General features: G+C 43.5%; 1 protein-coding gene across 2 annotated transcripts in view; it reads left to right on the top strand.

Annotated features, from left to right (window-relative positions):
* VPS53 (VPS53 subunit of GARP complex) overlaps positions 1-23,316 on the top strand; it is a 149,010-nt gene extending 125,694 nt beyond the window's left edge. For both annotated transcript variants that reach the window (XM_033089976.1, XM_033089975.1), the window contains exons 18-22: positions 3,921-4,069; positions 8,131-8,200; positions 20,827-20,964; positions 22,548-22,652; positions 23,141-23,316. In XM_033089976.1, the coding sequence (XP_032945867.1) occupies positions 3,921-4,069; positions 8,131-8,200; positions 20,827-20,964; positions 22,548-22,652; positions 23,141-23,311 (633 nt within the window). In that variant the 3' untranslated portion in view covers positions 23,312-23,316. The remainder of the gene's footprint in view (positions 1-3,920; positions 4,070-8,130; positions 8,201-20,826; positions 20,965-22,547; positions 22,653-23,140) is intronic.
* The last annotated feature ends 1,373 nt before the right edge of the window (positions 23,317-24,689 follow it).

The following is a 24,689-nucleotide window of genomic DNA, read 5'->3' as shown; positions in this document are numbered from 1 at the left end:
TTTGGAGTTAGGTGAACCAATTTCTAGATCTTAGACCTGCTAACCTCTCAGTTATGCTTCATTAGGCAAGTCATTTATTGTCCTCTAGACTATCTTATCATCTATAAAGCACTGCATTATTGTAAGTAGTAAATCCATGTGAAAATGTCAGTCATGGTGCTTGGTACATACCATGTTTCCCCGAAAATAAGACCAGGTCTTATATTAATTTTTGCTCCAAAAGATGCATTATGACTTATGTTCAGGGGGTGTCATCCTGAAAAATCATGCTAGGGCTTATTTTCTGGTTAGGTCTTATTTTCGGGGAAACATGGTAGCAGGTGTTTGAAAAACGTTCCTTCTCCTTTTTTATTCCCCACATAAGCTTGGTCCAGTGCTATACATGCAGACGGTACTGATAAATATAGCAAATGCTTGTTGTATGAGTAAGAGTAACCCAGGCAAGCCCTGAGCAAAAGGGCTTGTCTGAACAAAAGCCATTGCTTGGGGCCACTGTCCCAGCACCCTAAACCATAACACTAGACTCCAGTTGTCTGAAATGTTCCCAGAATCCAAATGTCTAAGTCTGTGCTCTGTATATCTGTAGCCCTGTGATCAAAGTGAATAGGTGGGAATTTGAATTTTCAGTTGAGGAAAATTAGTTTCTCAAGATACTTCTTTCCAAGCTTCATATAGCCATAGAGAAAACCAAGTTGTGTAGTAAGCTGGTTGTAGAGCTCTGTTCTCTGATGAGTGAATTGGTCAGAATTCTCTGCTATAGCGGGTTCTTTCTAGGAAGTGATTATCTCCACAACCTTCCCTGGGAAGTGTGGACATCAACCACACACTCCTTCCTTAGGCGACAGAAACCATGGGCATTAGTGATGCCCTGGGCCCCACAGTCTGTCCCTGTGGCTACATGTGGGGTCCTGGAGGCTCTAGCATTGTTTTTTTTTTATCATTTCCTTGCTTGTGTTTCTGTCAACCCTCTATATCTTAGTTACTACTTATTTGCAAACTCCTCTTTTTATGATTTAAGTAGTACCAGTAGTACTCAACCCACCCCACCTCTTAAACAAAAAGCACAAAAGGAAATACTTTAAGTATGGAGGGGTAAATTTTAAATGTCAAGTGCCAAGTTTACCGGGAAAACTTGAAGTCTTATTTCTACTGATGGGTTTTCATGACGTTTGTTCTCCCAGTATAAGCTACTGTCCTTTCTTTTTCTGAAAGAGTGCTTTGGTTGATCGCTATATATTTCATTAACGTCTCCTTGAGAAACCAGGCTTACCTTGAACTAAGGCCCTGTAAGTGCTTTTATTCTTTTTTTAAAAATTCTTTTTTAGTAAGTGTCTAGGAAGCAGCCTGGTATAGCGCTTGGGCTTCAGACAGATCTGGGTTGTCGCTTCTCTGTGACTTTGGGCAAGTTACCTTAACCTCTTTGAACTTTTTGAGTTTCTTCATTTACAAGCCATGATATTATATGAGATCATGTATGAATAGTAGATGAGATGATGTATTCAAAGTGCCAGGCAAAGCAACCTGCATGTGGTAAGTCATGTAGGTATGTTGGGACATTCACGTGACAACCCAAACCCTAAGTCATCTACCATTGGAGGCAATGACTGGACAGAGTCAGTGCTAACTATGTTTTGCACATTTTTCTAATAAATAGTAAAAGTGATGTTAACTTTCTTAGTTCTCCAGTAGTTTATATTGTTTTCTTACTTCATCGAGCTGACTTAAAATCACGAATCCACTTGACTTTTGCTAATACTTCTGTTAGCAGTGGAGTTGTAACTGGCTAAAGTATTAAAGCAAATCACATCTTTCCACATGTATTCCAAATGTGGGCAAGTGACATGGCCACTCGTGAATAAGAGGAGTTCGCTCGCCAGCGGGAACTTGAAGTCCCACACCCCACACTCCTTGTTTCAGAGTTGCTTTGTAACCAATGACAGGGCATGTCGCCACCTCCCTTTATGGTCTTCTTTTCTATGAATGGAGAACTGTAATGTTTAACAATTGTCTATTAACTTCTTGGGATGTTGAAATATAAAATGCTGCCAACTTGGAAAGCTCAGTAGTCATCACTGGAAGCACTTCATGTGGATTGTAGGGTGGGGATGTCAAGCTGCTTTCCCAGTGTACTGTGTTTCCCCCAGGCATTCTGCTGTGAGTGTTGCTGCAGAGCTGGGAAAACAAGGTGAAGTGTACACATTGACAACACTTGTCAATTCTGGCCCTGCCCTGTGAGCTCATTTAAAGTCACCTAGGGTGCTCATTGTTTAGATGGATTCAGTCTCTAAAATTCAGTCTCTAAAATGGAAAAAGAAGTTTCTTGAATAAGATAAATGAAAATAAGGAAAACATTACACATAAGCAAAGCATTAACATATAAGGTCAGTTCATATTAGACCTTTGTCCTGTTTTCTCCATTGTTTGTGTGTATTGTTTCCCCAGCTAGAAATTGCAGTCCCTTTTCTATCTGGAGCTTTGTAGTGAAACCTGGCGTCAGACTTAATGTCTCTGTGCCTTGGTTTTCTGATCTACTCGTATAACATGAAGATGGACGTCCCTTCCTGCTTTTCTGTGGTTCTGTGCCTACGCACCTCTAAAGCTTTTAGAATATAAGTATCTGCTGATAATGAAGAAACATTGGGAGAAAACATAGCGTCGCCTGAGCTTCCTAGGAGCTGGAGAATCATCCATGTACCATACAATTCTTTTAAACAAGTTCTCTCAGTATTGAATTTTTCCTTTCCCCAAGAGCTCTATAAACATAGTGTTTTCTTGCCAGAGACATCAAGGCCTCAGAACTACTGCCCTCCTTCCATGAGCATATTATATGGTTTGTGTTTGGCTTAGGATCTTTTTAACAGACAGCGCTGCTCCATGCTGAGAGGCTGACTCAGCAGAGTTCTTCCTGGACACGCCCACTCTTTTCAGGATTAGCGTGGCCATCCGCTGCCGCTCCTCACAGGCGGGGACCTCTTCTCCTGTGTATACCCAAGCGGGGAGAGACACTACAACACTGCTGCTTTCTCCATTTTGCTGTAGATGTTCTCCAGAACATTTCCCCTGATTCTGCTCAGGTTGTGCGAGTTTGTGCTACGCAGGTCTCATGTTTGTTCCTGGCTTAGTCAAGGACCACATCCGTCCTCCCAGTTTCATTCCCTGTCTTACCCTCTGACCTGCCCCTTCAGGGTTGCCAGAGAGCCTCTCTGCTTTCCCTGGATTGCAATCCTGACAGAATCCCAAAGGTTTTAGGAGTAAGAGTTTAATGTTTTATTATGGAAAATTTCAATGACGTGCAGAAATAGAGAAAACAGCATAATGAACCTCGTGTACCCATCACCCAGATTCACTAATCTTGTTTCATGTACTCCTTCCAACTCCAGATGTTTCAAAGCAAGTCTCACATGTCATATCATTTCTAGTGTCCTTTTTAAAAAATCCCCAACTCCTCCCAAGAGAAAGGCATAAGTTAACTCTTGGCCGTGTTTCATTTCATTTAACCCAGCCACCTCTCTGGCCTCCCAAGCTACCATCTGCTCAGAAATGGATGCCCCTCTCCTGTTCTCCTACAGTCCCTTTCGGGTGGGATAGCTGACAGAAGCATAGGATCCAATTCATCTGTCTGGTGAGGGTTCCTTTAGAAGATGGCCTATTAGGTGGGAAGGGAAGGCTGTTTCAAGCATGAAAGGGGCAGGGTAAAAAAAGATGCCTGAGTGACAGCTCACTGTCAAGAATAAGGTAGGGATACTTGTTTTAATTAACAATCAGCCACGACCGATGGGTAAGAGAAACTCTCCAAAACAAAACGGCAGCTGTGGTGGCAAGCTGTGGCCTAATTTCCACGCCCCCCGCCCATTCCTTGGTAACAAGTAAGGCTGTCCTCCTGTGAGGGATCTAAAGGCTTCTCCGATCTCCATTTTCAGATGCAGTGGCAGAATGTGGAGCACGTTGGTGACCAGAGCCCCTATGTCACCTCTGTCATTCTTCACATTAAGCAGAACGTCCCCATCATCCGTGACAACCTGGCTTCGACGCGGAAATACTTCACTCAGTTCTGCATTAAATTTGCAAAGTAAGTCCTGGCACACTCCCATCCCTGGGTTATTTTGATGCCATACTTACCGTAAGTATGCCCATAATCCAGGTGGCCCCACCATCCATCCAGCTGGAGCTTATTCCGGTGCCAACTGGCCAACGAATCTTTTGTACCCAAAGGGAAGCATAACAGTAAAACTAAAGTCACAGGTAACCGTCACAGCAGTACAGTCAGCAATCACATCAAGGCAAAGAGAAATGAGCGGGAGGACCCTGTTATTTTGAATCACGTGGACATACTGTGCCCCTGCCTCCGCCCTTGTTTGAATAATTAAAATTCTTTTTCAGTGATTTCATATATACATTTTGTCTCTTCAACCAGATTATAAAAGCTTTTTAAAGATAGGAACCATCGGTTCTGTCTCTTTTGAGCCTTCTCTTCCTCCTTCCCCGCAGTACTTATTACCGTGGCTACCAGAATTTATCCACCTGTGGATGTCCTTGAGTCCAGGGAAGGTACTAGAAATTGGTAAGAGCAAATCAGGGAGCTTCTTTGCCAAGATAGATAGGGTGAACACTGAGCTGCATGTCTTCCTGCCATATCCTCGTGTGTGGCCATTTCTCATTTGATGTTTTGAAGCAGGGAAATAGTTTGGTCCCTTGCCAGTGAGCCAGCATCTGGCTGTAGCACTAATTCCCCTGAGACCAGACTCTGTAGCGGGTCAGTGCCGCCTCTGTCCAATTACCAAGCAAGAGCTTTGGCGAACTTCTCAGGGGAGGGCTGCGGAAAGGTCAGCCCACGCCACGCTACTGTATTTAGGTTGTTCTCGTCCAAGTCCCAAAGGGGAGCTAGGACTCCAAGTTTCTGTCTTCTGCAAATCTCTCCCCGTTTGTATTCAATTAAGGCTTTTCCTCTCCCTCACAAATAAATCCCTAAGGAACAACAATTACGGAGTGGCTTGTGGTGTCAGCTTCAGTTTCCAGTTTGTCAGGAAAGGATAGAGTGGACTCTCCAGAGAGGCGTTGATGTTTGCAGTATGGCAGATGAACCAGGAGTTGATATTCCCTTCTCTCTTTGGGTGCTCGTTAGTGTGTGTTAAAAGCGTTGCTGATAAATCACATGCTCCCTGTAGCACCTGGTAGAAACAATATCTCTGTAAAAATTGACTATGGCCAAAAATCCCCAGTGTGGTTGCACAGGGGTCTAATTGCGTTCACGTCACAGTGAGTCAGGGGTCCATTTACGGGGCTAGTCCCGGCGTCAGCCTCACAGTCTCTCAGAGCCCGTTCACTTTATTACTAAGCCCATGTCGAGTGAGCTGGGGCGAGGATGCCCCTCTGTCACATCTGGCAAAGTTTAATCTGGGATCTAGAAAGGGGCTTTCTGTTTTAATCCTTGGGACCCTTTCATGCCTGTAGAATCCCAGTGGAAGACTAGAACCCTCAGCGGTGTGGGCTTCCCCAGCCCAGAGCAATAGCTGTCCCCACCCCAAGCGGCTGGAGAAGCGCTTAGCACTTACCCCCTACATTGCTGGAACTTCTCCCCCAAAGACAAGTTCCTGGTCCCTTACAAACCCCCCCACCCCGTAGACTAGCACACATCCAATTCAAGGGCATAACCGAAGCCTACTCTAGCGTAAAGTAACTTAGTGTTATAAACGGTGTGTACCATTGCGATTCGTCACCAATTCAATCTTACATTCTTGTTTGGCCTGGCTCTGGTTTGAAAACTCCTTTCTAAATCATCCTATTCTCCCTCCTGGTCAGCAGACCTTCCCCTAGATCTGATCTCTGGCATTTAAATTCCTTTCCCTTTAACTTCCTGCCCTGCCGAGCTATAGGTGTTTCCTTTTCCCTCCATTTGGTCTCTGAAGCAACAGCCTTTCCTATTTAGACATTCAGATCACGCCCCGGATTGAAACTACTATTTGAAACACAAGTGACTTCCCTTATCCACCAAGCTGATCCTTCTCCATTCAGTAATGGAGCTAATAAGACAATCTCTTAACAGTGGTGAGGGGACAAAATGAGAAGTCGTGTGTAAACTTCCTGATAGAGTGCTAGCACCAAGCTGACATTCAAAAAGTGGCAGCTGCTACATTATTATTTATTCAACACTCATTCACTTGAGCACCTACTAGGTCCCAGACACAGAATTAAGTGCTTTGGCTTAATAGACATGGTCCCTTTTTTCATTTGTCTTACAGTCAAGTGAAGAGAAACACTTATTTGTGAGCAAATAAGTGTAATAAAGTAGGTTAGATGTTTGGCCAGGGGTCTGTGGACTCTGTATAATGTGGTAGGAAGAATATGGTGACTGAGGAAAGGCCTCAGAGGAGAGATGTCCTTGAGCAGAGTCCAAGAGACGTGTGTGTACTGACCCACAGGCTTTAGGGAAGAGCCTTCCAGGCAGAGGGAACAGTGCAAGCAAAGGCACAGAGGCATCAGATAGCCTGCAAAATCATGGGATCTGCAAATTGCTCAACCGGGTTGAAGCATGGGGTGCCAGGGCTTAGCATGATGAGTCTGTGGACAGAGTATCAAGACAATCAAGGAAGGCCTTGTCTGCAGCTGTACAAGAGTTTTAATCAGGAGACGGTTTTGATCATGTTTGCATTTGAAATAAATCCTTTTGGCAGCAGGTGGATTACAAAGGATGAGGCTGAAGGTTGGGAAACCAGTTGGGAAACAACTGAAAGAGTTCAAGTGAGAAAGGGCAGCAGTGGGAATGGTTGCAAGGACATATATGGGAGTTCAGGGGAAGAGCTGGTAATTGGTTGGATATTGGGGTTGAGGGCAACGGAGCTGTCTTGGGTAACTCCCGGTTTCTGACTTGGGTGACTGGGTAGATGAGAGCCAGTCCAGAGCCTGGATTCCGGGGTAGGGCTGAGTCATGGGTATGCTGGGTTGAGGTACCAGTGGGCCATTCCAGTGGGATGTCCAGTAAGTCACTGGATATTAGAGTGGGCACAAGTGCAGAGGAAAAGATGTAGCGAGATGATAGGATGTAGTTCACAAGCCTGAGAGCAGCATTTGAAAAGTGAGAGGAGGGGTGCTAGCCAGCCTTTTTCTCAGCCTGCAAATCCTGCTTGATGGCCACCATTCCTCCTTCGGTCCTGGGCCCTTAGGACACCTGGTCTGTCGCTCTGGACTTGGCCTGGATTATAGGCATTTCTAGTTTCCACACCTTCTGTATCAGCGCAACCCAGCGTCCCCTACTCAGGCCTCTGCAGTTTTTTCTAAAAATCCCTCCTGACCTATTAAAATGTCTCTTTCTTCCCCCAAACCAGCATCATTATCAGTACACCTGGCCCAGATTGCCCTTCAGTCCCCAGTAAATTTGGAGAGATGATGTATTTCATTCCTGATCTGAAAGTTACTCCTTAACAATTATTTCATATGCGTGTTTTTGCATTTAAGATCCCATAACTACCTCGTGTATATTCCATTCTCATATCTGTTAGGATATTTTCAGCTACTAGTAACAGAAGCTCTGACTCAAATTGACTTAAATGGAAGGTGAACTTTTTATTTCATATAACCAGGAGCCCAGAGTGGGGATAGAGCCAAGGGTGGTTGATTCAGTGATTCAGCATCGTGAGGGACCCAGTTTCTTGACTCTACCCTGCTGACCTTGGGGCTGGCTTCCTCTTCAGAAAGGTGGAAAAAATGGCTGCTCTACATGAGATAACCAAATACAAGAATACCCTAAAGACGAAGAGAGCATTGCCCCAGCCATGCAATAAAATCCTTCCCTCCAGTCTGACTGGGCCAGCTTAGACCATGTCCGCTTCTCAGGACCAATAGTTACCAAGGGAATGAATGCCATACTCTCCTGGCTGAGGCTAATCAGAATTCACCTCTGTAGTTTAGGAGGGATCAACTTCCCCTTGACATCCCAAGGCCATGTGTACCTAAATAAAGCCAAGGCTTTGGCTGGAAAGAAAAAGAAAGCAGTGGATGCTGATAGGCCACAGAAGTATCTACTTCGATTCTCCGTTTCTGTATGGAAGAAAATGGGACCTAAAAAAATTTGTTTCTGCAGTTCTTTACAGAAGAGAGAATAAGCCTAATTTGTCACTTCTTTTTTATCCACAGCTCCTTCATTCCCAAGTTCATCACCCACCTCTTCAAGTGCAAGCCAATTAGTATGGTGGGAGCAGAACAGGTGAGATGAAATTGGTATAGGGCCTTTTCCTTATGGTTTTGGTCATAGATCAAACACATATCTTTCCAGTACAGATCTGCTCTAGAGAAATAAAATCGCTGATTTCCCCTCTTTGGGGATGATTTGATGGCTTAATTCAGACATCCATTTATTTACATTTTTTTGTTGATCACCTAGCAAGTTCTGGACGCAGGGCATACCACAATGAACAAGACAGAAAAGATCTCACCTTCATGATGAGAAGAAAAGACAGATAATATACAATTTAACAAAGAAATTGGAAGATAATTTCAACTTAAGTGTGCTAAATGGTATAAAACTGGGTGATGGGAAAAAATATCTTAGGGGCATGAGGAAGTAATGGCTTTACGTTGGAAGGTCAGAGACGGCTTCTCTGAGAGCTGGGGCTTGAGAGAGACTAGAAGAAAAGTGTCCAGGGAGAGGGAGCAGCAAAGGCTCTGATGATTTTGGATCCCATAGTTGCTGAGACAGAGATCACTTAAGAGTAGCAAAAGGCTTATCTTTTTGATGCTGAGAAACTGTTCACCTCACCCAAGAAGCCTTCCTGGATTAGCCCCACTCCGTCCACTTGAATTCTGTGCTTCACGACATCTCTTCTTAGATTGCATCCCCTCAGCACTGCGACAGCCAAGTCACCTCCTTTCAGCCACCACCTACTCAGTTTGAGTTCAGAGAGTAGTTTGTGATACTTTTAAAAAGACGCAAACACTACAATTCAGCCCCTAATTCTCTAAAAACACCTACTTAAATGCAAACGATTCATATGCTGATCATAAATGATCTCATATAGTCATTAAAATAAATCTTCTCCAGGCTCTATCCAGGCAACACTTAGTGAACCCATTTCAGCTATTTTTTTATATTTGAAAGAACTCAAACTACATTTTTAAGCAAGAAGGTTGTATCATTCAGAACATTTCCTGCTCTTCCACCGAATTAGTCGACTTGGTAGAGGCCCAGCCCTCTCCCAGCTCAGTGACTTGCCCTCAGACGGGGCTCTCAGCTGTGCTGGTCAGGAAGACAGCAAGTTGGCGTGCGCCCAGTGCATCATGGGTCTCAGGAAGCATCAAAGCCAGAGACGTAATACCTGTGACTATCAGGAATCTCTCGAATCTGATAAGTGGCGGTGTGTTTTTATATTCTTTTTGTAAGTGAGTGGCCTTCCGAGGTTGTGAAAAGGCAGTATAGTATGCTCATGGGCTTAGAAGCACAGAGGTCTGAGGCTGGATCCTATCTGCAGTGTAGCAACTGTTTGTCCTTAGTCACATTACTTAACCTCCAGCACTTTAGTTTCCTCGTCTGTAAAATGGGGTTAACCATTGCAGGGTAGTTATGAGGATTAAACAAGATAATGCACAGAAAGTACTTGGCACAATGTCTGGCACATGGTAAGCCCTCAACAAGTGCCAGCTCTTAACTAATTGAAGCTTCCTCGGACCAGGGACACGACTCTGTTTCTGCTTTCATTTCCCATCTCCCCGCATAGTAACACCTAGTCAGTGCTTGCCGCTGATTGTCTGGCTGACCAGCTTCAACCAGAGTCAAAAATATTGTCCCAGAAAACTCCTTGGGAGATTGCATGGATTCAGACACTGACTATGTCTGGCTGTAACGTTTCAGTGTTTTGAAACTCTTGCCTCTTGCACATCACAAGTATAGAACTAATTCAATGCCCTGACATGTTGTCTCCAGTTTCACGAGTGCATGTTTACTGGGAATTGATTCTGTTCACCTCACTGCTGTGTGTAATCAGAGAGGATGTGGCACGATTACGATCTGTGTGTCTAGAAGCAGCTTTACAGTTCTCAGTTACTAGGTTTCTGTCTCTAGACATGAGGCCACTGGAACACAACATCGACTCGTTGAGAACATGTTTTCATGACATTGCAGCTTTGCCCAGGCCTTGCCAGCTGATTTCGTGTCTACTAACCCTGATATTTTCATATTGTCACATAAATCCGATATCATAACTATTTTCCTCAGATTTTCTCTTCTTTCAAAGAATGTTAAAATAATCAGCTCAGACTCAAAGCCCATATCTTCAAAAATATCAATTTAGCCAGTATTTAGTTCTGCTTTGAGATGTGGATGAGAAAACCATCTGTGAAACTGGAGTTTTACTTTCTCAGACCCCAGGCAAATATGAGTAGGTGACAGGGGAACATGGATCTCAACGGGCCCAGCCTGGGGGAGGGCGTGGGTGGGAACTAAAGGGCAGTGTGGCCTTTGAAGGAGTCCCACATGAAGTTCAGGTTTAGCTGGGTCCATACTTGCCTTAAGCGTCTGGGCTTAGAAACCCAAGCAGTCGCGTAGCTGGAGGTGTGATCACACAGGCAGTGGAAGCATGGAAATCAAGAAGTTAACAAAGAAATGGTCATAGACTGAACATCTCGTAGCAGCTATAATCCAAGCTTTAATAAAACTGTAAATTCAAAGCTAACATTTCATCTCAACTGCCTCCGCTTTGCCACAAAGGTACCAGATCCTCCATTTAGATTACAGTTTAATACTTGTGCTGAAAATAGGAAAGGAGACATTCTCCTGCTCTTCCCAATTACTGTATAAAGTGAATTATTTATCTTGGGCCCCAGAGTCCTCTTGAGTGATTGCAAGGGTACGTGGAACTGAACCATACCAGTATTTGTAATGCTTCTCGCTAGTTTGCGATTTTCAGAGAATCTGGTGGGATTTGCAGGGTCATTCATTAGTCTTACGGCCGTGGCATCTGTGAGTGAGCGCACAGCAGAGATGGAATCCATCCGCACAAACTTACCACAGAGAAAGCAGCACCACATGGTGTTGGGGAAGAGCCCTGAGACCCCGGCTCCGGTCCCCACTCTGCTATTGAGGGTCCCCGTGATCACAAGCAGTGGCTTCCCTGCTCAGGGCTCAGTTTCCATGTGTTTCAATGAGGGCACTGAACCAAACACTCTAACACGCCCCTTCTAGATCTGTCCTCTGAGGGAGTCGGAAATATTTTGAGCAATATATTTCATGTCTGTGAAATTATTTTCTTGTCCTTTGTGTTATCTTTATATGCTATATTGACTTTTTTATTGGGATAAAACATGCAAAGCATCAATTTACCGATTTAACCGTTTTAAGTGTACGAGTTAGTGGTAGTAAATACATCCACATTGTTGTTCTGCCTTGCCCACCACCCACCTCCAGGGGTTTTTCATCTTCCCAAACTGAAACTCCGTTCCCATTAAACACTGACTCCCCATTCTGTCCTCCCCTCAGCCCCTGGCAACCATCTTTCTATTTTCTGTCTCTCTCAATATGACTACTCTAGGTACCTCGTATACGTGGAATCATATAACAGCTGTTATTTTATGCCTGGTTTATTTCACTTAGCATGTCTTCAGGGTTTATCCAGGTTATAGCATGCTTCAGAATTTCCTTCCTTCTTAAGGCTGAATAATAGTCCATTCTAAGTATATACCATATTTTGACCATATTGACTTAACTTCACATAATTCAAAACCATGTGGAAAAAAATATGTAAAGCAAGTTTTAGATTTTTTTTTTCCAGCCCAAACACCAAGGAAAGAGAAAAAGAAAATCACATAGTGTGTACATCATTGCAGTTGGAAAAATAAGGAAGCAGGATGGTTATTTTCAGGTATAGGTCTTCGTGGTAAATATCCTAAATGTGGCAGGGTGTTTTTAATCACTCCTTAAAAAAAATGGATTGATAAAATTTAATGCTTACATGTGATAGATTTAAAAAAAAAAAAAACCTTAGCAAATTAGGAATAGAAGGGAAATTATTGAATCTGATACAGGGTATATACAAAAACTTATGAGAGGGTATGGATCACAGGGGTAAATTCATTTGTCAAAATTGTACAGTTAAGAATTGTCCATTTTAATATATGTAAATTTTACCTCAAAAAAATTAAGTTGAAGGGATAGGGAGTGAATACAGCAGGGTTTCTTAGCCTTCGCACTATTGACATTTGGGGCCAGAGAATCTTGTGCTGTGGGAGCTGTCCTGTGCGTTATAGGGTGTTAGCAGCATTCCTTACCACTACCCACTATTGCCAGTAACACCATTCCAATACTGACAACCAAAAACCTCTCCAGACATCTGTGTGGTGGTTGGGGGGGGATGGACCAAATCACCCCCAGTTGAGAACCGCAGGATTTAGAAACACAGATGAAGTGAGATGAGAATGACAGACTGCCTCTGGTGGTTGCAGCTGGGTGATGGGTGCGTAAGGATTCGTTGTACTATTGTGTGAACTTTTATCTATGTTTGAAATTCTCCACGATAACAAAAGTTTTATAGAAACAATAGTGGTCCACCCCCCACATATACTCACTCATGTGTAATCCAGAATAAAATTTTATTTTGGGGTCGACACAAAACTTCCATACTTCTGCAATTAAACTGACTTCCTTTTAGATTTTCTGATTGTAGAACGTGAGTTCAGAGAAGCTAAACTTTCTCCTTCCTTTTTTGTGTGCATGTGCTTCTGCTCAGATAGTAGTAGAGCTTTCCTCCTTTTGCACAGCATTTTTCTCTTTCTAAAGAGCTTTGTGAATCTCTGATCTACCCAACCACTCACTTTTCCCTGTCGGATTTAGCTGTGGCCCATCTTGATTTCTATGAGACCATCCTTTCCACTGAGAGCTTAAAGCCTCTTCTGTCACTCAGTCAAAAGGGTCCTCCTCTATTTCACACACAGTGAGGAGACAGGCACTACAATTCTCCAGAGGCATTTACAACCATCAGCAGAGTCGTGAAGGACTAGAGATGGGAGGAGCGAACAAGCTTGTGAAACAAATGGATCAGTCAATGAAAACAATGACAATAAACATCATTCTTAATGGTCAAATATAGGAAGGTTTTTCTCTTGACATCAGGAGTAAGACAAGGACATCTGCTGTCACCATTTCTGTCCCACGCTGCCCTTGAAGTCCTAGCGAGAACAGTAAGGCAAAAAAATAAAATAAAAATTTTTTGAAGAAATACAAGATACACAGATGAGAAAGGAAGAAACCAAACTGTTCTTTTTAACACAGAACACAATTGTGTATGATAATATTCAAAACAATCTACAAATTATTAGAATATAAATTTAACAGGGTTGCTGGGTATAAGGTCAGTATTAAAAAAATTATTTTTAATGTTTTTAATATTTCTATGTACCAGCAACAATCAATTTAAAAATTAAAAATTTTTAATGGAATAATTTACCATAGCATCAAGAAAGCATTAAACACTTAGGAATAAATCTATCAAAAAATGTGCAAGTCTTCTTCATAGAAAAATGACACAATTTTAAGACACATTAAAGAAAGCCTTCAAAAATCACAGGATAGCTCATGTTCCTAGATTAAAAGACTCAAAAGATGTAAATTCTTCTAAATTAATTCATAGAATTGGTACAATCCTAGCAGGGGTGGGGTGTGTGTGTGTGTACTGATAAGCTGAGTCTAAAAGTTAGATGGAAATACAAAAGGCCTAGAACAGCTAAAATCATTTTAAAGAAAAAGAACAGAGTTGGAAGATTTAAACCTCAGGATATCAAAACTTACTTTAATGCTATCATAATTAAAGCTGTGTGGTACTGGCACCAGGGACAAATAGGCCAATAGAATTGAGTTCAGAAATAGACCCACATATATATAGACACTTGATTTATGGCACTGTAATTCAGTGGAGAAGGGATGATCTTCTCAATAAATGGGCATTTGGATATCTACATGGGGGAAAAAGTTAATCTTGGCCTTTACCACACACTGTATATACAGAGGATACCCAAAAACCTAATAAACCTATTAATCATCCAGGGAAATGTAAATGAAAACCCCAAGGATGTCAGAATGGCTAAAATTATAAAGACTGACAATACCAAGTGTTGGTGAGGATGTGAAGCAACTGGAACTTTCATACACTGCAGGTAGGAACAGAAATTGGCACAGCCAAATGGGAAAACTGGCAATCTCTACTACAGCTAAACATATGCCTACGCCATGATCCAGCAGCTCTACACTTAAGCAGATTCCACCCCAGAGAAATGAGGGCATACGACCCCTGAAAGACATGTACAAGAATGTTCATAGCAGATTGAGCAGTAAACCAATCTTCAGTGATAGAGGGCTGAAGAACGCTCACCTTCGTTGAGAAGGAAGAGAGATCATTGACCGGAAGAGAACATGAGGGAGCACTCTGGGGTGCTGGAAATGTCCTATGTCTTTGGTTAGGCAATAAGGCATATACGTATGTAAAAGTTTATCAAGCTACAGGCTTGGTTTTTGTGTACTTTACTGTATGAAAGTTATACCTGACTTTTTAAAACATGAGAGAAAGAGAAAAAGCAACAGCATGTCCCCACCTTGGTCCATCCATTTGTCATATTTTGAACTGTCGCTTCTGTGCCACCTCATTGAAGACCTTTGCTGTGCATATATGGTTCTTTACCTTCTAGGAGTGACGTTATCTTATCTACTCAAGGTTTTCATCACTACTGATAGTCATGGTGTCCTCCCAAGAGTAGGAGGCACTTTAAGAAGTGAACCTCAAAGCTTTCCATTACTGAGTGATGATGACCTTCATAAGCATAGCATGTACCCCAGTAGCACATCAACAACATGAGCCACACCACCCCAAAAATTATTTCTGAGGCCCAAACAAATTTAGCCGATGGCTGACAACATCTTGCACAATACCTCACGCCTAAGGAGATAAACTGTTAGCTATCTTCAAAGATGAAAACCAGCAGATTTTCCTAAATGGGGCCTTTCACCTTCACTTCCCACAGACAGCTGCTAAGTCTGTCAGACTAGCTCCTGCCTTTCCTGACTGCATTGCTTTTTATAAAACCTAAGACCATGGTTTCCGTCTCTTCAGCTGTCTGGTGTGGACAGAATTGTATTGACTGGCCAAGGATTGAAAGTGTCATATCTCAAGATACAGGAGACACTAGAAAACTATGGGTCATTCAGAACTCTTCCTGTCACTTAAGACTATACAATTATTTATGCATATAATATATCTCTGGGAAGTAGAGAGTATAGAAAAGTAGGAAGTATCCCCATAGGTTTTGTTCCTACCAACAAATAATGCTAAGACATGGCTTTGATTTTGACAAGCCTCTGAAATTTTGCTACATGGAAGATAAAGTCAAATCCTCACCAGGCCTTAAATAGCATACTGAAAAAAAGAAGTAAGAAAAATATTTCCAGTTAATAAAAGTATAGAAAATAATGTCAAGAATACCAGCTCACCACTCAGTCAAATCTTAACATGCTCCCACATTTGATTTAGGTCTGTTTTATATAAAGTAAATCATTACATTTATTGCTGAAGCCCCCTGGGAACCCTATCCTGCCATTCCTCTCCCTCCATGCCCAGAGGTAACTACTATTCTGATTTTGATTTTTATCATTCCCATATGTGTTTTGATATGTTACATGTGTATATATTCACAAATTATATGTAATTTTGTTTTGCATATTTCCAAACTTTATAAAAATTGTACTATACATATCATTCCCCCGCTTCCTTTTTTTTTTTTTGCCCCACATAATGTTTTTTGAGGTTTATCCATATGGATATATGTTATTCAAGTTCGTTCATTTTAACTTCAGTATCACATGCCATTGCATGAATATGTCACCATTTGTTTATCCATTCTACTGTCGATGGACATTTAGGTTGTTTCTAGTCTTTTGCTTTTACAAACTGGATACAGGAAACATTTTTTTTTTTACAAGAGCAAGAATTTCTCTACAGGGTATGAGTGCTGTATTGTGGGTTAAGCATGTCTTTGAGTAAGAAAATATTATTGAATTTCCTCCAAAGAGCTTTAACTAATTTATATTTGCACCATAAATGCGAATTTCATTGCACCATATCCATGCCAACACTTGGTATCATAAACCTCTTTTACTTTTGCCTATCTGATGAGTACAAAATGTTACACAATTACGGCTTTCATTTGCATTTACTAGATGACTTATAAGGTCATGTATCATTTCATAAACCTTGTGGGCACCTGAGTTTTTGCTTCTGTGAATTGCCTGTTCAGATCTTTGCCCCACTTGTTATGGTTGCTGCTCTTTTTCTTATTGATTTGCAGAAATCTTTATGTGTGCTGAATATTATTCCTTTCCCGATATTGTAGGTACCCCCTCCCCGTTTGTGCCTTGTTACTTTGTTTATGTGTCTTTGGATACAGACTTATTTTAAGGTAGTAGATTTTTCATTCTTACCTGTGTTTCCCGTTCTTCTCTACCCATAAGTAATAAAAATAATCTCTCTTTTCTTCTTTTTCTATCTAGGTGTTTAGTATACCTGGAATTTAGCATACTTATTCTTGAGAGGCATGTGTAGGGTTACCGCTGAGGAAGACTAGTGCTCATGTCCAGTGAGGCTCCAGGAAGTGTTCTGAGGCTGGGCTCTTTGCAGTCTATGCTCATCTCCGCTCTGCGTGCTTGGGTACCTTTCTCTGTGAGCCTGTGGCCTTTTCAAAAAACAGATACTAGGAAAGCAAGAATTTTTGTCTCTGGAAACCTAGCAAAATCCAAATGCCCTAGCACTTTTCCTGGTCTGCAGTTGAATAACCTACAAAGTTTGGCTACATTACTGCATGAAATTACTTTCCTTAATGTAGCGTCCTCACCATTTTGTTAAAAATAAAGGCTTTATTTTTGTAGAGCAGTTTAAGGTTCACAACAAAAGTGAGGGGCAGGTACAGGGGGTTCCCACATACCCCTAGCCCCCCCAAATGACAGGCTCCTCCATTATCTTCGTCCCACACCACGGTGTACATTCATTCTTTTTTTTTTTTAATAAATTTTATTGGGGAATATTGGGGAACAGTGTGTTTCTCCAGGGCCCGTCAGCTCCAAGTCGTTGTCCTTCAGTCTAGTTGTGGAGGGCGCAGCTCAGCTCCAAGTCCAGTCACCGTTCTCAATCTTTAGTTGCAGGGGGCTTAGCCCACCATCCCATGTGGGAATTGAACTGGCAACCTTGTTGTTGAGAGCTCACACTTGAACCAACTTTTTAGCCATCCGGCTGCCCCAAGGGTTCACTCTTGATGTTATACATTCTACGGCTTTGGACAAATGTATAATAACATGTATCCACCATAATGGTATCAGGCAGAGTAGTTTCACTGCTCTAAAAACCCTGTGTGCTCCACCTGTCCATCCAACCCACCACCTCCAGCTCTTAGCAACCACTGATCTTTTTACTGTCTTCGTAGTTTTGCCTTTTCCAGAATGTCAGTAGTTGGACTCATACAATATGTAGCCTTTTTAAATTGGCTTCTTTTACTTTGTCATATGCATTTAAGGTTCCTCCATGTCTTTTCATGGCTTTATAGCTCATTTCTTTTTAGTGCTGAATAATTTCCATTGTCTGGATGGACCACAGTTTATCCATTCAGCTACTGAAGGACCTCTTGGTGTCTTCCAAGTTTTGGGCAGTTATGAATAAAGCTGTTAAAAGCATCATGTACAGGTTTTTGTGTGGACATAAGTTTTCAACTCCTTTGGGTTGGTACCTAGGAATGTGATGGCTGGATTGTATGGTAAGAATATGTTTAGTTTTATAAGAAACCATCAAACTGTCTTCCAAAGTGGTTGTACCCTTCTTGCATTCCCACCAGCAATGAGAGTTCCTGTTGCTCCCCATCCTCACCAGCATTTGCTGTTGTCAGTGTTCCAGGTTTGGGCCATTCTGATAAGTGTGTAGTGGTACCTCATTGTTTTAATTTGTATTTGCCTGATGACTTACAATGCGGAGTGTCTCTTCATATGCCTGTTTGCCATCTGTATATCTTCTTTGGTGAGATGTCTGTTAAGATGTTTGGTCCATTGTTTTAATCAGGTTGTTTGTTTTCTTATGGTTCAGTTTTAAGAGTCCTTTGTATATTTTGGATAACAGTCCTTATCAGATGTGTCTTTTACATACACTAGTATATTCTCCCAGTGTGTGGTGTGTCTTCTTATTCCTTTGACATTGTCCTTTGCAGAACAGAAGTATTTCCTTTTAATGAAGTCCAGCTTATCAATTATTTCTTTCATGGATCAGGTCTTTGGTGTTGTATCTAAAAAGTCATCACCATACCCAAGATCATTTAGGTTTTTTCCTAGGAGTTTTATAATTCTGCATGTTACATTTAGGTCTGTTATCCACTCCAAATTAATTTTTGTGAAGAGTGTAATGTCTGTGTCTAGATTCATTTTCTTGGCATGTGGATGTCCAGTTGTTCCAGCACCATTTGTTGAAAAGACTGTCTTTGCTCCATTGTATTGCCTTTGCTCCTTTGTGAAAGATCAGTTGACTGTTTCTGGGTTCCTGTTCTGCTGCATTGAGCTATTTTGTCAATCCTTTCACCGATACCCTACAGTCCTGATGACTGTACCTTTTAATAAGTCTTGAAGTCGAATAGTGTCCGTCCTCCCACTTGGTTCTTCTCCTTCAGTATCATGTTGGCGATTTGGGGTCTTTTGCATCTCCATATAAACTTTAGAATAAGTTCGTCAATACCTCACCATTTTTTGAGAGGAATATTTCCATCTAAATTATTCCAAGGAAAACATTGATAAATTCTCCAAGTGTTAATACCATTGTCAAAATTACAATCACCATGACCGTTGATAGTGTCTCTCATTAATGAGTTCATCTTTTGTCAGTAACTGTCCTGTCCATAGGAAAGTATAGGGAGAAGGAGAGAAGGCAGGGTGTCCCAGGGCCCGAAGGGATCCCACTCCGTCCCTGCTGGATACCATAATGAAGGGCTTTCCGAGAGGAGCAGGCAGTGGCAGGTATGGCAAGCCTTGTCCTGAACATAAGGCTGACCCTCCGAGTTTATGGTGGTGGTGGTGGTAGTGGGACTGTCACCCACTGCTACATGTGAGCGGTTGGTGAGCATGTGATTCCGTTCTCCTAAACTCCACAGGCCAGAGTATATCAGGCTTCAGCCATTTCTATGATACCACTTGGTAGCCACGAGCAGCAGCAGGTTAGCAGTACGCAGATTGTCAGCAGGGCACAGTGTGAGCTCAAAGCCAGCACTGCCCTGGAGCACTTACCTGGGCAACAGGAAGACGAAGTACAGCTTCCTGTCCACTTTGTCACCCAACCCGTCCATCATGGGAGACACTTCTAGCAATTTATTTCACCTCTAGAACTCTGATTTTCTCCTCTATAAAATGGGAACAATAAATACCTACGGGGCAGGGTCTTGTAAAGACTAAATGAGACGAAACATTCCTGTTGGTGGGCCATCAGAGAAGTTGATATCCTTCCAAATAATGAGCATCCAAGAGAACGGCAACAGCAGAAACAGCAGATTGTTGTGAAGACACAGATGTTTGAATTTGGTTTAATCTCCTACATCCTCACTAGCATTCAGAGACTTTCATTCACGTGCAAAAAAAATGCATCTAGACACAAACCTTACACTCTTCACAAAAGCAGTGCTGAGTCGCCATTTTTTGCCTGTTGAATAAGCAAGATTTTCATGACAGTTTTCAGGGCTGATGAGGGTGCAGTCGTACTGGCAGGTATGTAAAGAAGTGCATTCCATTTGGAAAGCCGTTCAAGATACCTATCCAGCACCTCAAAAATGTTCTTATCCTTTGATCTGTCCTAAAGACTCTCTCCTAAGGAAATGCCATTAATAGATCTAGAATTATATATACTAAGCTGTTCATCACGACATTCATTATTTATAATAATAAAAATGTAGAAACAATTTATGGGGAAATGGTTAAATATATTCAAGTTACACACACACACACACACACACACACACACACACATACCATAGAGTACTACATAGGCATTAAAAATCATTTTTTAAGACTGCTGTGGGGACAGAGCCAGGAGTGCAGTTTCCAGGCTCTCGCCCTCACGTGGAAAGGTGCTCGGGTAGTAAATGGCCATCAACTGTGATTGGATGGCCATCAGCTGTGGCTATTTGGCCGTCAGCTGTAACCAGTGAGCCATTGGCCACTAATATAACTGCCTGTGGCTATGTTAGCAGAAAATGGGGGCTAGCAAAAAGATGGTGGCTGAGCTAGCATGAATAGATTGCATTTGGCACGGCGGATTGCAGCTAGCAAGTGAGGTGGGTTGGCAGAGAGAAGTGGACGGTAGGTAGCGGATAGTGTGGCTCCTGCTTCCTGTGTCTCCAACCCTACCGCCAGCGAGACTATAGTGGTATGGCTCCCCTATCTGTGGCTCCGTGGGTGGTCCTTTTTGGCCTCACCATATCCTGCGTTCTTATTTAGGGAGCGGGACCAGAGATCCCGCATGACACCCTGCATGACAACTGCCAAGATTGGAAAATAGAATTCAAAAAACTTCATATATTAAGTGGAAAACCCAGGTCATAAAACTGTACATGCAGAGAGAGTGGTGGGAATTCTACTACCTTTAACTAAGGCTGCTTGTTATTTTTCCTGGGTACTAGGAATTATAACTAATGTTTTTTTCTTTTACATTGGTTTATTTTCTGAATTCTCTCCAATGAGAATGTATTACATTGAAAATCAGGAAACTGTTATTCATCAGCCTGGGTGTACTAGGTGTTGTGTCCACAGGAAGTGACTGGTAATATTCTGCTTTGCTCCCTCAGCTGCTGCTGGACACCCATTCCCTGAAGATGGTCCTGCTCGATCTCCCGTCCATCGGCTCGCAGGTGGTGAGGAAAGCACCTGCCAGTTACACTAAGATCGTTGTGAAAGGCATGACCCGGGCGGAAATGATCCTCAAGGTGAGACTTGTGTCCTCCTCGGGGTTTCTAGTAGGAGAGGCTGGTGGTCTGCTCGCTCATTCCGAGGAGTACTGGTTTTGCAAGCGCAGGTTCGGGCCTGTCCCCGTCCGTCCCAGAGGCTTGTGCACATTCTTTGTAGGCCTAAATTTTGGCCTCATCAGATACTGTTGAAAGTCAGTGGACAGTTCGTTGGGGGTCAGTAATTCTTCCTGAAAATGAGTTCTCCATTGTAATGAGATGCTCTTGTAATAAGATTGGGCCTGGATTGCGAGTTAGGTGGGTTGTCTCTGTGAATCAATGTCTAAGTCAGGGGTCTCTTTGCTCCTCAGCAGGAATTTCCGGCCCAGCTATCAGTTACTCCCTCTCACATAAGCCTCTTTGGCTTTCCAAACTCTGCAACTTGACAAGAACTCTGAACAGATGTTTCAGAAACTAATCAGTGGATGGGTTTTCTAAAGCCCCGTTTAACAAAATAGTATACGATGTTGCGAATGTCGAATGTCAGAAGTCCTGAGCACCTGCATCTCATTGCCACCTGTACTTGTTGAGAAGAGAGGGGGCTTGTTTGGGAGGGGGGAGAGGGCTAAAAAACAAATATGATGGAATGCCCTTAAAAATACAGTGCCTGCAGGCTCTTCAGGCCGGTCTCCCAGACAGAAGGACTCAAACAATGGCAGGATTAAAAAGCAACCGTGGGACCTGAGACACTGGAGGGACCAGGTGAGGGTCCTGCACAAGCCTTGAGCTTATGGCCCGAGGAAATTGGAAGCAGCCCAATAATCCGTTTCCTCCGCAGCTGGTTTACTCAGCAGGGAGGAGAGCAGAGTCGGGGAATTATCTGCAGAGAATTCCTGAGTGAACTGTTCCTTGCCATTCTGAGTTACATGCTCAGGAATTCAAAACATAACCCGTCTGTTGGAGGAAGAAAATCAGACACTGCTTTTCAAAAACCAAATGGAAATGAATGTGAGGATTGCAATGCCATTACTCTCCTCCTGCTTGTGTATCACTTGAATGAAGTTCCAGATTGTAAGCCTTGGAAAGAGTGAGGCAGCCTTGGGTTTTTGTTTTTGAGAAAATCCACTTAAATCAGTGCCTTTTGCTGCCTAGTCCTCAGGAACAATGGTGTGGGAAGACAGGCGGAGTAGGTACCACGAACCCACAAAATGTCTCAAACAGAAGACCCTCTAACACAGTGTTTCCCAAATGGTCCTGATACTTAAAATATCCCCTGGGATTTTAAAAAAAATATATCCCTGGGGATTTTCCAAATAAAAAATCAGATAAATATCTGATGTTTAAATAATCAGATAAGTATCTGATTTTTTAAATATCAGAATTAGAATCTTCAGAGGAAGGACATAGGAACCTGCACTTTAGAAGCAATCCAGATGATACTTACCATTCAGCAAATGTAGGGAACATTGCTCTAATTGAATGTCGCGATGAAATAGGCCATGAGGACATTCCTGCGTTTGCGGTTGCTGCCGCTTAAGGAAATCTTGCAGAGTCCATTACGTGGTCCCCTGCCCTGCCATCGTGAGCCTTCCGTAAGGCCTGCTCTTGTCTCTCTCCCTTGGTAGGTAGTGATGGCCCCTCATGAACCGTTGGTGGTGTTTGTTGACAACTACATCAAACTGCTTACAGACTGCAATACGGAAACCTTCCAGAAGATACTGGACATGAAGGTGGGCGCAGTGTCTCTTCCTGGCGACTTGTACATCCTTCTCACACTTGGTGGTTCTTATCTGGGGGTGTGGGGTCCCTGGGGAGCTTTCTCGAGGTGCGTACGCCTGCCCCATGCTGCCAACCAGACACAAAGAAGCCTTTTGAAGAGAAGGATCCCGGGCATATGAACTTCCTTATCCTGATGGTACCGCCCTGCCCAGTCGAGGACCACTGCTCAGCCGAATGAAGAGGGGTATTCCCCTTCCCCGACCCTGTTTACCTGTCCTTTCTTCTCTCTCAACCCCTTCTCTCTCTCCTGTCCTATTATCTTTCTTTCTTCCTCTGCGTCTTTCCCAGGCTACTACCGGGGCTGGTAACTCCCCGGAAGAAAGTGTTGACCCTCAGCCCAGAGTAATTTTGCTGTTTGCAGAGCCTCAGCTGCGGCGCCTCCCCTCGGGCAGTCCAGGGCCCAGACTCCACCTTATTCTCCTTTCTCTTTCCACCTCAGGGGCTGAAGCGGAGTGAGCAGAGCAGCATGCTGGAACTCTTCCGCCAGAGGCTCCCCACCCCTCCCTCAGGGCCGGAAAGCTCCAGCTCACTGTCCCTCCTGGCTCCCACGCCAGAACAGGAGTCATCTCGCATCCGCAAACTGGAGAAACTAATTAAAAAGAGACTGTAGGAGCAGACAAGGGGCACTTTCCCCCCTGGCCAGTGACCCTCAACGCCCAGCTCCCTGGAATCCCCCCACCGCTCCTGGGCTCACGCTGACTCTCAGATTGTCAATCTTGAAACTTCCTGGGACATTGGGGTGGTTACTGTGTGTCTCCCAAGCCCTGTCTTCATTCCTGTCCTAATGGGAGAAGCCGAGTAGGGGCCAGGTTACAAAGAAGTGATTTCGGTGACCGGATTCCTGCAGCAGAGGCGGCACTGGGTGAAAAATCTCCACATTTGCTTGCTATTTCTGGGCTGCTCTCAACTGGTCCAGTTGTCACTGACTGTAGCCCTGTTCCTTACCCTGCTCCTGTCCAGGCAGTTTGGGTGACAAAGCCCAGACTTCACTCACCCCTTCCTCGGCTGCTGTTTGAGGTTGGCTGTAGGGCCTGAGTTCATGCAATGGCAGATTACATGTGTAGGACACGAGCTTTTCTTTATGAAGGAAATGGAAGCAGGACCACTCTTCCGTGTTTCCCAGTTTGGGTACATATTTTGCTTCTGGTACTTTTCATGACTTGGCCAAGTTATCCCTGCATTCTCCTCATTTCTCAGTCATCTCCATTTCCCTCTCCATGTACAGCGAAGGGAAGATTTCTTCTGTCTCTCACCCAAGAGTATTGTGTGCTCCAGGCCTTGGAAGCAAGTGTCCTCTGGATGTGGGGCAGACCCAAAACTGAGCGTTATTTTCTCCATTTCTTTATTCCCACTCTGCACCTGACTCCTAGGGGAGGGATTGCCTTCTGTGGAGGGAAACCAGGCAGCTTTCCTAGAAAAGAAAGCTTCCTAGGCTTTCTGCTCAGATGAAGCTATGAGAGCCCAGGAGTCCCGTACCCTCTGCTCCCCTTCCTTCCCATTCATTTTCACATCCAAAGCACTTTCCAGATCATCTGAAACGACAACGGTAATGTGCAGCGCCAGAGTCGCATATTACTTTATCACTAACGAAAAGGAACCCAGATCCGGGGCTACCTAAGGAACGGAACACTGACCTTTAACGCCACCTCAGAACCTCACCCCTGGCCTGCCCCACCGTGTCCACCGTGGGCTCTGGGCCAGCGCAGCTTGACGGAAGAGGATGGCCCCACAGAACGGTTTCGGTCCTCGCGTCTCGGGAATGGGCAGCGTAGTTGCCCTGATTGCTCTGGTTCACTGGAAACCAAGTCTTCGTGAACTGTGACCGAGCCCTCAGGGTGACCGCTGGTATTGTTAGCATTTGTTCAGAAATGTGAGCAGTCTGTTGACCAGGTAGGGTTGGAGCTAAGGAGGAAGGTGGGGCTCTTTACAGAGAATGCCCGGAACAGGCCTCGGGATAAAATTGGGATGTCACATTGTGCTCAGGACAA

This window comes from Rhinolophus ferrumequinum, chromosome 21 (assembly GCF_004115265.2).
Source record: "Rhinolophus ferrumequinum isolate MPI-CBG mRhiFer1 chromosome 21, mRhiFer1_v1.p, whole genome shotgun sequence".
NCBI classification, from domain to species: Eukaryota; Metazoa; Chordata; class Mammalia; order Chiroptera; family Rhinolophidae; genus Rhinolophus; species Rhinolophus ferrumequinum.
This window is presented reverse-complemented; position numbering and strand designations above follow the sequence as displayed.